Consider the following 12,156-nt stretch of genomic DNA (forward strand, 5'->3'; position numbering starts at 1 on the left):
AAAAGGAAGACGTGTTGCTGGTTAGGATTGAAGTTTAACTTCAACCAATGGCAGTGCGTCTTCTGGATTTGCGACTCCTGAGTGGTCAGAACTGACCGCTGACGTTTCGCTGAATAACTACCAATCAGAAACAAGACTTGAACTCTTCGCCTTATTTGCATAAAGGAGTCTATATAAAATCGTCGTGTCATACCTCGCTCATACTCTTTTTCTTGGGCGCTTTTTAGCTAGTCTGAGCGATGCCAGAGCCAGCGAAGTCCGCTCCCGCCCCGAAGAAGGGCTCCAAGAAGGCGGTGACCAAGGCGCAGAAGAAAGACGGCAAGAAGCGCAAGCGCAGCCGCAAGGAGAGCTACTCCATCTACGTGTACAAGGTGCTGAAGCAGGTGCACCCCGACACCGGCATCTCCTCCAAGGCCATGGGGATCATGAACTCCTTCGTCAACGACATCTTCGAGCGCATCGCGGGCGAGGCTTCCCGCCTGGCGCATTACAACAAGCGCTCGACCATCACCTCCAGGGAGATCCAGACGGCCGTGCGCCTGCTGCTACCTGGGGAGCTGGCCAAGCACGCCGTGTCGGAGGGCACCAAGGCCGTCACCAAGTACACCAGCGCTAAATAGTGAGTTGGTTGCAAACTCAATCATAACGGCTCTTTTAAGAGCCACCCATTTTCTCAAAGAGAGAGCTGGTGCTTGTATTTCTGTGCCGGCCATTGTAACTCGCTATTGTGTTTCTTTTTATCTTTTTAAGAGAGGAGGTTTCACCATGTTGGCCAGGCTGGTCTCGAACTCCCCACCTCAACTGATCCGCCTGCCTCGACCTCCCAAAGTGCTAGGGTTACAGGCATGAGCCACCATGCCCGGTGCTACTGTGTTTCATAAGTCTGAAGTAGAGCAGTTATTTAGCAGTAGGGTCGTTATTGAACAGTCGTTAATGACCTTTCCTGCCAAGGTAAGCTGGAGATATGCTAGCGACTACAAATGTGACGTATCTGACCCTGGTAAGACCCTGATCTTTTTATTGCCTAAGAATGTTCTATTCTCATCCCCTTAGGGTTAACTAAGGAGATGGGAGATTTTCTATTATAAGTTCGAAGCAAATTAAAATTCTTGCCGGTCACCCATTGGATAATGGTTGGACTAGTGTCCAGTTGCAGGGGTTGTCAGTTTGAATTTGCCCGGGAAGCGCCTGCCCTTCCTGTCGGCATCCTGACTGGTTGCTGTATCTAGGAAGTCCATGGTAGGCTTGCGTGCGCCAGAGGAATCCAATCCTCGCCTTTATTTGGCCCTCCCTATGAACTGTAATCTATCACTTTCTCATTCTTAATGCTTTCGGGAAGATTTATTTCCTCTCAATTTTAGTTGGCTAGAACAGAATTTGTTTTTTATTTTTATTTACTTATTTTTTTGAGATGGAGCCTCGCTCTGGCCCAGACCAGAGTGCAGTGGCGCGATCTCAGCCTCCCCCTCCCGTGTTCCAGCGATTCCTCCTGTTTCAGCCTTCTGGATAGCTGGGATTACAGGCATGCACCACTACATCTGGCTAATTTTTGTCTTTTTAGTAGAGACAGAGTTTCACCATGTTGGCCAGGCTGTTCTCGGACTCCTGAAGTCTTGCATGTCATTGTTTACTTTTTCTGGAAGGAGAGTGACTTAAGATACTGATCTAAACTGGATGTGTGCATGGCTAATGGTTTGGATAGAAAAGAGATTTTAAGTAGGCAAAAGTGGCGGTTGTGTTGACAAGTTTTGGGGAACAGTGATGTGGATGAATTTCCCAGAATGGTCCCAGATTATGAGAATGATATCCCACATGAATGCTAACCAAAGTTCCCACTCTTCAGAGGAGGCTGTCGACAATCAGGTACACATCAACCACATGGCTGTCACATAGTCGCTTTTCCTATCACCCCACTTACTGCCCAAGTGATTTATTTGTAAACCATGTGACCAGGGTGGCATTCAGTGGGAGAGGACATACTTCAGCTCTGTAGTATAGACTTAGCTCACCAAGACTGACCTGGATACTGATGCTAAATGTCCCATATGGCAGGGGAAGTTTTCTTGCAAGTATTTTGTCATGAATGAGGCAGGGATTTGTCTTTACTGAGACAAACACTACATTTGGGTATTGTTCACTTTCTTACATGCTATGGCTAGCTGGACCCGCTGTGAACTTACTGAACACTTCATACCTCATAGCTCACATTTTTTGGACCCATTTCTATACATTGTACACAACAGGAAAGGCAATGCATGGATGACCATGGGACTCAGCAGTCCTCATGCGGACCGTATTTCTTACCAGCAGAGGTCTCAATTTTTGGAAGATTTAGTTAAAGTGGCAGGTAGTCATTCAGCACCCTCCTGGAGTGCCACTCAATTCTGGATGTTGTATATGTGCTGAACAGTGACTAAGAATAGGCATAATTTCTTCTGTAGCCAAAATGCATTGGTTAAAGAAAGGAGAGGTAGAAACATAGTAGTGCTCTTACTACACTTAATAATGAGCTGAAAAAAGTTATGCTTTCCACGTTTGCAATTCAGGGCTCTGCTGTTGTTTGTTTTAGAAAAGGAGGAGTACATATTCCCACCAGTAGTCACAGAGATGCCTCTTTTTATTGATTTACCAAAAATGATTTATTTTTATATGAAGTTTAAATCAATTTAAATTACATTCATTTGGTGGCTTAGAGAACCATGGGAAGTCTTGACTTACGGAAGTTGGGCTTTCAGACTCTCCTCTGTTTGCCAGTTTTCTTTTTGTTTCTGTTCTCCCCCCACCGCCCCCACCTTTTTGTCCCCTGTCTGTCTCGGTCTACCTCTTTTTAGGGGCATAGGCAAGGAGCTGTGACGAGTGTTTTTAAAAATACTCTCATAAAAAAATACACCTTTGGTCAGGTGCGGTGGCTTACACCTATAATCCCAGCACTTTGAGAGGCTGAGGCAGATGGATCACCTGAGGTCAGGAGTTTGAGACCAGCCTGGCCAACATGGTGAAACCCGGTCTTTACTAAAAATACAAAAATTAGCTGGGCTTGGTGGTGTGCACCAGTAGTCCCAGCTACTCCGGAGGCTGAGGCAGGAGAATCAGTTGAACTCAGGAGGCAGAGGTTGCAGTGAGCTGAGATCATGACAGTGCACTCCAACCTGGGTGACAGAGCGAGACTGTCAAAAAAAAATACACGTTGAAAGCTGGTCACCTAAACTGTCTCAGAGATCTTTAAATACACTTTCAACTATACTAACTAATATAAATCATGGTAACATTTGTAAACACAAGTAAGGTTTTACTAAGTGCCTCGTGGACAACAGTCCTGCCTACATTCATCTCCTTTCGTCATGTGGATATTGTGTATTGAACCTAACCACCTCCTCTCACTCCCACCTCTCACTCCTCACTCTCACTCTCTCTTAGCATTTTACATACAATGTGTTGGTGGCACATTCACTTACAAGTTGCAGAATATATAGACGGCCTGACAATGGAACAAGACTAGGACCTATTTTGAGGGTTTGTGTGCTATCTCTTTAGAGATAATTAGTTCATATTTAATTATATGGCTAAGATATGCATCCTGTTAGGCGAGAAAATGATCATGAAAAAGTACTATGCGGGAATGTTATTAAATATATGTGCCTTTTTCCTTGTTGCACTCCTGAGAGCAAGATGGGTCACCAGCAGCTGTACTGGAGCCACTCATGACAACTGGGCCAGGGTTCTCACTCTTGTCTTGACTGTTCAAACCAGCACGGTCTCATCTGGAAATAAGGCCTCAACATAAGCCTCCAGTGTTTGCGTCAGAATGCGAAGGATTCAAGTTGGACTGAATGATCTTCCTTCTAAGGATTATCCAAGACATCTACCATGAAAAGCCATGATAGTCCTTTGTACATAAAATAAACATTTAAATATATATATATATGATACAGCCACATAATAGCTACAGTCAATATAATAGACCTAGAAAAAAATCTAGTGATTCAAGACTCCTATATTTAAAAGTTATTAAATGAAAAGATATATGTGTCCGTGAGAAGAAAGATTGAATATCATAAAGATGTCAGTTCTTCTAAAATTGCGGTAATTATTCAAGGTAATTCTAATTGAAATCTTAACAGGTTACTATTGGGAACTTGGATATTAATTTTAACATGTATTTGAAGATCAAAGTGGCAGAATATTGAAGAAGATCCTGGAAAGATGTGTCACTTATTTAGGAATTTTTTTTTTTGACACGGAGTTTTGCTTTTGTTGCCCATGCAATGGTGTGATCTCAGCTCACCGCAACCTCCCAGCTTCAAGCGATTCTCCTGCCTCAGCCTTCCAAGTAGCCAGGATTGCAGGCTTGTGCCACCATGCCTGGCTAATTTTGTATTTTTCATAGAGACAGGTTTCTCCATATTGGTCAGGCTGGTCTCGAACTCTGACCTGAGGTGATCCGCCTTCCTTGGCCTCCCAAAATTCTGGGATTACAGGCATGAGCCACCACGCCCGACTGATTTAGTAATTTAAAAAGACTCACATAGCAATGATATGGGGTGATATTGCATAGAGATAGATGCATTTACCAGCTTTAGATAGAAAGCCAAAGATTAGATCTAATTTTTGTTTAGAAATTTATAAATGAGAGAGGTGGGATTTCAGAGCAGCCAGAAAAAGATAGGCTGTTGAAAAATTTGTCATGGCAACTGGTTATCCACAAGAGAGAAAAAGGTTACTAAATGTAAAAGAAAAACCAGTAAGTCGTTTCCGAAGGTAAGAAAGGAAAGTATGATCTGGTTGTAAGGATGGATTTTTTTTTCTTTTTTTTTTGAAACGGAGTTTCGCTGTTGTTACCCAGACTGAAGTGCAATGGCGCGATCTCGGCTCACCGCAACCTCCACCTTCTGGGTTCAAGCAATTCTCCTGCCTCAGCCTCCCTAGTAGCTGGGACTACAGGCATGCACCACCATGCCCAGCTAATTTTTGTATTTTTAGTAGACACGGGGTTTCACCTTGTTGACCAGGATGGTCTCAATCTCTTGACCTCGTGATCCACACTCCTCGGCCTCCCAAAGTGCTGGGATTATAGGCGTGACCTACTGCGCCCGGCCAAGGATGGATTTCTTAAACAAGAAACAAAAGGCACAAAACATGAAGAAAAAGAGTGTTACCTTAGAGTTCATTAGAAGGGCATTTTCTTTAAAAAATACTTTTTAAAAGCCTTCTTTGTTCTTTCTTTACCTGGCAAGGAGCAAATATTTGTAAATGTCAATCTAAAGAAAAGGGTTGAAAAGTCTAACTCTACTAAAATCTGACCTAATCCTAGGTCAGTCATCAGAGTTCTTCGCTGCTAACTGTATGGGTTATACTTTCTCCTGTGTCTTCTGGGCATCCCAGAGTGGACACTAGAACCCTGAGTCTGGAGGTCCTAGGAGCTGCTACAGCAGAAGAGTCCCTGAAGGTGAAGGGAAAATGAACTGTTTATTTTCAGCAGTTGGTTGTTCTCTAACATTCTTGCTATTATTTACCAGTAAATAAAACCTGGAACAGGAATGCAGAGAAAGATCAACAACATAAATTAACCTGCCACCAGATGTTTTCCCAGGAAGAGAACTTTCTGGAATAATAAATATGTTATCCTCTAGCCCGAGAGAATCATCAGTGCAGAAAGCAATCCATCTGCAACTTGCACAAAATGTGCCTTCATTTGCTACATCTGTACCTTTGTTCAAATATGCAGTTTCTAGAGAGAAATCAATATAATTATACCTATTTCCATTACAAATACCATGGACAGACGAATTAGAGTATACCATGAAAAAGAAAAAAATCATCCCAGCAAAAAGAAAGTACCAGATTTGGTTGTTTTTCTCAGAACTGAGGGCAGGAATTCCAGCCACAACTTTGCTCTCTGGGGAGCCAGTGTGTGCCCTTTGTTTTTCCGCCTCAAACTTGACCACTTTTCAGCTCCAACAATCAAGTGCAAATGTTGGCAAAGTATAACTAGCCCATTGGCAAAAGTCACCTTCCTCGTGCTGCATAAAAAGTACTGCCTTTCCCAACACCCAGAAAGTAAAGCTGATGGGGACCTAGCATGGATAGGAAAGGAGTTGGGAAAAAGTACAACTTGCTGCTAGGTCATGGTTTAAAAATCCATGTTTCTCTCTATAGGAAATATAGGGATTACTATGATTCGTTACAGAGACAACTTTATATTGCATTTCTGCAAAACACTCTTAAAAATGTTAACATAGAAACGCCCTTGTCATTCTTCAATTTTTCCTTCTCGTTCCTAACTCAGAATAATAAAAGTGTTAAGGTCTTTTACTATGTTGTCTGTAGGTATAGAAAATCAATTGCAGTCGGGCGCCGTGGCTTAGGCCCGTAATCCCAGCACTTTGAGAGTCCAAGGCAGACAGATCACATGCGGTCAGGAGTTTGAGACCAGCCTGGCCAACATCGTGAAACCCCGGCTCTGCTAAGAATACAAACATTAGCTGGGCTTGGTGGCACTCGCCTGTAATCCCAGCTACTCCGGAGGCTGAAGCAGGAGAATCGCTTGAACCCAGGAGGTGGAGGTGGCAGTGTGTCCAGATTGCCCCTGCACTCTAGCCTGGGCTACAGAGTGAGACTGTCTCAAAACAAAACATTTTTTTTCCTAAACGCTTTTCAAAGAATGGTTTAAAACCGATGGCAACCCAGGATGAGTGAGAATTCCCACCCAGATTATGGTCTCTCAATTCCTTTTTCAAAGAGCAGGCAGGCTACTTGGAGACTTGTCAATTTATGGATCATAATAGATTTTAGAGGAACAAACAGCAATCGAATGCCATATTTGGATCTGTTGGGATCCCATTCAGACAAAATCACTACAAAAAATTTTTGAGACCAGGATTTTCTTTCTTTAACGACTAGGTATTGGATAATTTTAATTATTATAAATAATTTATAATAATTTAAGATAATTTATAAATTATTTAAAAAATTTTCTTAGGTGTAAAATCTTAGTGTATTTTCTTTATGTCCATATCTGTTAGGATATCTGTGAAAATATTCATGATGAACATATTTGGGGTTTTTTTAGACTCCCTCATCCGCCAGTGTGGCTGTGGATAATGAAAAGAGTGGGCAAGCTGTTGGTACAAAAAAAAGGTTAAAATAATAATAATGATAAAGCAGGCCAAATCAATGAACGTATTTCTTTTCTGGTCAACAGAGGGCTACGCTGAGAGGAATCGGCATGTACAGTAATGCTGGCGACCACCCTTAGAGAAGGGCAGGCAGCTTGGCGGGCTGGAGAGCAGCTCTGGCACAGGGAGGAGCTCTCGGGCCGCCCCCTCCTTCCGTCCCGCGAGTTGTGAAGCGCTGTCGCCATCTTGTGGCGATAAGGGGATAATGTAGCTAAAACTTTGCTTAGTTTTTTTTTTTTTTTTTTTTGAGACGGAGTTTCGAGTTTCGCTCTTGTTACCCAGGCTGGAGTGCAATGGCGAGATCTCGGCTCACCGCAACCTCCGCCTCCTGCGTTCAGGCAATTCTCCTGCCTCAGCCTCTTGAGTAGCTGGGATTACAGGCACGCGCCACCACGCCCAGCTAATTTTTTGTATTTTTAGTAGAGACGGGGTTTCACCATGTTGACCAGGATGGTCTCGATCTCTTGACCTCGTGATCCACCCGCCTCGGCCTCCCAAAGTGCTGGGATTACAGGCGTGAGCCACCGCACCCGGCAACTTTGCTTAGTTTTATGGTTTCGTTTAGGCCTTTCATTGCTATGGTCTAATAACTGCATATACAAAGAATACTATAAACCAGCCCATCTTGAACAGCCCCCAACCGCCCAGTTCCCTCATCTGCTTGGCAAATATTCTCTTTTTGACCAAACTCTAGGCAGCTTCTTCTGAGCCCTTTTCTGGACTAGGCGGCCATCTTGGCCTATGACGACCCGAACAAACCCAAACATAGTTCCTGATGGCCCCGGTCTCCTTGAGCACCTGCCTGACAAAACTCAACTGATGCCGCCAAAAGAATTTACCGTTTGTTTCAGTCAACATCTGAAGATGGGTCCCTCGTCTCCCAGGCTCTGCAGTAGGTGTGGAGCCTGTTCTAGACGTGGGCCAGTTATGAAACCCAGATGGTTCCCCACTGTCAGTGATGACTAAATAAAATCTGTTTTTGTCATTTAAACTAAAGCCTGGCTGTGTCTTATCTTTGATATACCGCAATGAAGCACTTTTATAGGCCGGGCGCGGTGGCTCAAGCCTGTAATCCCAGCACTTTGGGAGGCCGAGGCGGGTGGATCACGAGGTCAACAGATCGAGACTATCCTGGTCAACATGATGAATTCTCTACTAAAAATTACAAAAAATTAGCTGGGCACGGTGGCGCGTGCCTGTAGTCACAACTACTCGGGAGGCTGAGGCAGGAGAATTGCCTGAACCCAGGAGGCGGAGGTTGCGGTGAGCCGAGATCGCGCCATTGCACTCCAGCCTGGGTAACAAGAGCGAAACTCCGTCTCAAAAAAAAAAAAGCAGCACTTTTATTCGTTTCCTGTGTACGCGCCTGGAATATCTTTTTAGAAACACAAATAAATGTGTCCCCTTTCGTTCAGATTTGCCTCTTTTAATTCAAATGGCTGATGGTCACCTGTTCTTCACAGGTTCTGTCTCTTGCTTTTCTCATTAACTACCTGTCTTTCCTATTGCAGGTGGAATGGCTGAAACTTCTCAGTGGGCGCACCCACACTAGTGACCTGAGGAGAAAAACCCTAACCCCGCAATGGCTGCATCTTCTCTGAGGATGATGCAGAGAAGGCATCATTTGAAATGAAGGGCGGTGTGTGGATTTCTCCGCGAAGGTATCCAGAAACAGCCCTGTCAGAGCTGCTGTGGGGCGGCTGAACTGCTATTCTTTTTCTAGGGTGGGGTCCCCCACTCTTTGTAAGGAAGGATATTGGGGTCCTAACACCGGGAACCATCTTGCCCATGAGGCCTCCTTTTCATTGAGCACCCCATCTGTGTTTCCTGTTCCAATTCACACCTATTTTTTGGTCATAATATATATCAAGATCTGAAATGCTATTTTACTTTTTTTTTGAGACGGAGTTTCGCTCTTGTTACCCAGGCTGGAGTGCAATGGCGCGATCTCGGCGGCAACCTCCGCCTCCTGGGTTCAGGCAATTCTCCTGCCTCAGCCTCCTGAGTAGCTGGGATTACAGGCACGCGCCACCATGCCCAGCTAATTTTTTGTATTTATAGTACAGACGGGGTTTCTCCATATTGACCAAGATGGTCTCGATCTCTTGACCCCGTGATCCACCCGCCTCGGCCTCCCAAAGTTGCTGGGATTACAGGCGTGAGCCACCGCGCCCGGCCAAATGCTATTTTACTTCTTCATTGGCTTCCTATTATTACTATGCAACCCTCCACGCTAAATTTTTTTTGGCACTGGATTTGAGGGTTGTGGGATAGGTTGTATTTTGATCACTTGTATTTCTTAGCTTCTAGAACAGTGCCCAGCAAAGTACATCTATGAATAAATGAATGAAGTCATATTCCTCTGTTCCGCTGTTGCCAACTGCAAGATCCGGAGGGAACTTTCTTTACTTTCCTTAGGGTATGATCCAGAAGATGGAAAACAGATTCTCATTCTCTCTGATCCTTTTCTGTGTGTTCCTTCTAGCTGAATTCCCAGTTTTTGCTCCTGGAAAAAAAAAAAAAAAAAACTAATTCAGTTTTGTTAAAAATTCTTTTTACCTGAATTTTTTTTTTGTAATGACTATTAGCATATACAGTGTCTTCTTTTCGTATACCAAAAAGGCAGTTGATACAGTGCATGACTTGAAAATATACTTGCCCTCTCTAAGGCTCAATCTAAGGCTCAAACTCAGGACTGTATTATTTGGAAAGCCCTGTAGCCTGGTTGGGTTGTGGCTCCCAGGAAATGCCTAATTTCCCTTCTTTGAGAGCGCTGGTTTCTGGGTTTCTGTTTCTCCCAGAAGAGAAACACTGGCTCATAAGAATTGATGTGTCATGAAGGTTTCCTTTTTCACCCCTGACCTTGGAAGGACCCAACCCTTGAGGGTTGTGCTGTCAACACCATTCCTTGCTCACCCCCTCTTTTGCTCTAATTATTTCTGCCTTCCCGCCTCCAGAAATTTCAGTTCCTCTTTCACCAGCCCTTGTTTCCTCTCTGGACCTAGTACCGAGTAGGCGACGTACAACTGAAAGGATGGATGCTGGCTAACTTGTCTCTAGTCTAGATGTCCCCTTATTTTAAATCTGCCTGTGCATCCACATGGCCTGAGACACTCTTGAAAATACCACCAAAAGGACATCATAAAAAATCACCGCCATCATCTTTTGAGGGCTATGTATTAGGAGACATAAAATGTGAGTCATTTACATTGTTTTATTTAATCCAACTTAGTTTCTTCCACAAACATTATTATCTTCATTTTAGAGATGGAGCTGAGGCTCAGAGGAGAAAACTTCCTTAAGTCATAACAGTGATAAGTAGCACCGCCAGTACTAGAAAGCAGAGTAGTTTTGATTCTGAAATGTGTGCTCCTCCCTATCAGCTCATGTTCTCTCCACATTCCTTCTCTGCGTGTACCCAACAGTTCACCTGACGCGTATTTACAGATTTGTGCCTTTTATCCATTAGACACACATCCCCCACCTCCAGTGACTTGACTGGGCACTGTTTCCAGACCTTCCCAGGCCAAGTCCTGCCTGCCCCGGGGACTCCTGTGAACCCCCATCGCCGGCGCCCAGCTGCAGCTTCCGCCTCTCCTCCGCTCAGGTCCTGAACCCAGGAGCTCATGAGTGCGCAGCCCCCGGCTCCTGGCCCCGGGGCTCCTGGAGGCTCACTGTGCTCTTCCGTGCAGGCTGCTGCGTTTTAAAGTGCCCATCGACCGTGAAAATGTGGTATGTACACACCGTGAGTACCACTCAGCTGGAGGCCGTTATTCCAACTGAAGCAACTCGGGAATGGAAAACCCAACACCGAATGCCCTCACTCATAAGTCAAGTGAAGCTATGGGGATGCAGAGGCATGAGTGACGTAATGGACACTGTGGACAGTGTCCACTGCTCCTGTGACAGGGGCACCAAAATCTCAGAAATCACCACTGAAGAACTTCCTATAACCAAAACCCACCTGTACCCCCAAAACTATTCAGATTTAAAAAAAAAAACAGTGTGGCGATTCCTCAAGGACCTAGAAATAGAAATTCCATTTGACCCAGCAATCCCATTACTGGGTATATATCCAAAGGACTATAAATTGTTCTACTATAAGGAAATATACACACGAATGTTCATTGCAGCACTGTTTACAATAGCAAAGACCTGGAACCAACCCGAATGCCCATCGATGATAGACTGGACAGGGAAAATGTGGCACATATACACCATGGAATATTATGCAGCAATCAAAAACGATGAGTTTGTGTCCTTTGTAGGGACATGGATGAACCTGGAGAACATCATTCTCAGCAAACTGACACAAGAACAGAAAATGAAATACCGCATGTTCTCACTCATAGGCAGGTGATGAACAATGAGAACACATGGACACAGGGAGGGGAGCACTACACACTGGTGTCTATTGGGGGGAATAGGGGAGGGACAGCGTGGGGGTAGGAGCTGGGGAGGGATAGCATGGGGAGAAATGCCAGATGTGGGTGAAGGGGAGGAAGGCAGCAAATCACACTGCCACGTGTGTACCTATGCAACTATCTTGCATGTTCTGCACATGTACCCCAAAACCTAAAATGCAATAAAAAAAATAATTTTAAAAAAAGCACATAACGTTTGGAGGAAATGCTGTATCACATGTTTTCGCTGTGGACTTTGGAGGCTGAAGGAACACGGCCTAGTGTCTGGGGCTTGTTTGAAAAGTTTCTGGTTTCTCCACTTCCAGGCTCACCATCTTCCAGGCTTCCTGATAGATAAATTTACTTCAGAGCTTAGTAACTCCTCTGCTCAGTTTTTCAAAAGAGCTTCTATCCTTTTAATCTGGATTTTTAAACCATTACTTGTTGCTATATACGTTTTTCTCAGCTAAGTTTTTTTTTTTTTTTTTTTTTTTGAGACGGAGTTTCGCTCTTGTTACCCAGGCTGGAGTGCAATGGCACGATCTCGGCTCACCGCAACCTCCGCCTCCTGGGTTCAG

At 44.4% G+C, this 12,156-nt stretch overlaps 1 protein-coding gene across 3 annotated transcripts; it reads left to right on the forward strand.

The window, feature by feature from the left end:
- Window positions 1-200: 200 nt before the first annotated feature.
- Window positions 201-11,784, forward strand: LOC128928069 (histone H2B type 1-J). 3 transcript variants are annotated; one of them, XM_078370557.1, is made up of 2 exons: window positions 201-619; window positions 8,687-11,784. In XM_078370557.1, coding segments are annotated over exons 1-2 (381 nt in total). In that variant the 5' UTR covers window positions 201-239; the 3' UTR covers window positions 8,688-11,784. The 3 variants fall into 3 exon arrangements, with proteins under 3 accessions (XP_078226683.1, XP_054110739.1, XP_078226684.1); XM_054254764.2 differs by lacking the exon at window positions 8,687-11,784 and adding an exon at window positions 3,664-4,079; XM_078370558.1 differs by lacking the exon at window positions 8,687-11,784 and having other exon boundaries at window positions 201-722.
- Window positions 11,785-12,156: the final 372 nt, after the last annotated feature.

The sequence above is a fragment of the Callithrix jacchus genome, chromosome 4 (genome assembly GCF_049354715.1).
Source record: "Callithrix jacchus isolate 240 chromosome 4, calJac240_pri, whole genome shotgun sequence".
Taxonomy (NCBI): Eukaryota; Metazoa; Chordata; class Mammalia; order Primates; family Cebidae; genus Callithrix; species Callithrix jacchus.

What these genes read in the sequence shown, in the direction of transcription:
- LOC128928069 (XM_078370557.1), top strand. Translation starts at nt 240, where the DNA reads ATGCCAGAGCCAGCGAAGTCCGCTCCCGCCCCGAAGAAGGGCTCCAAG.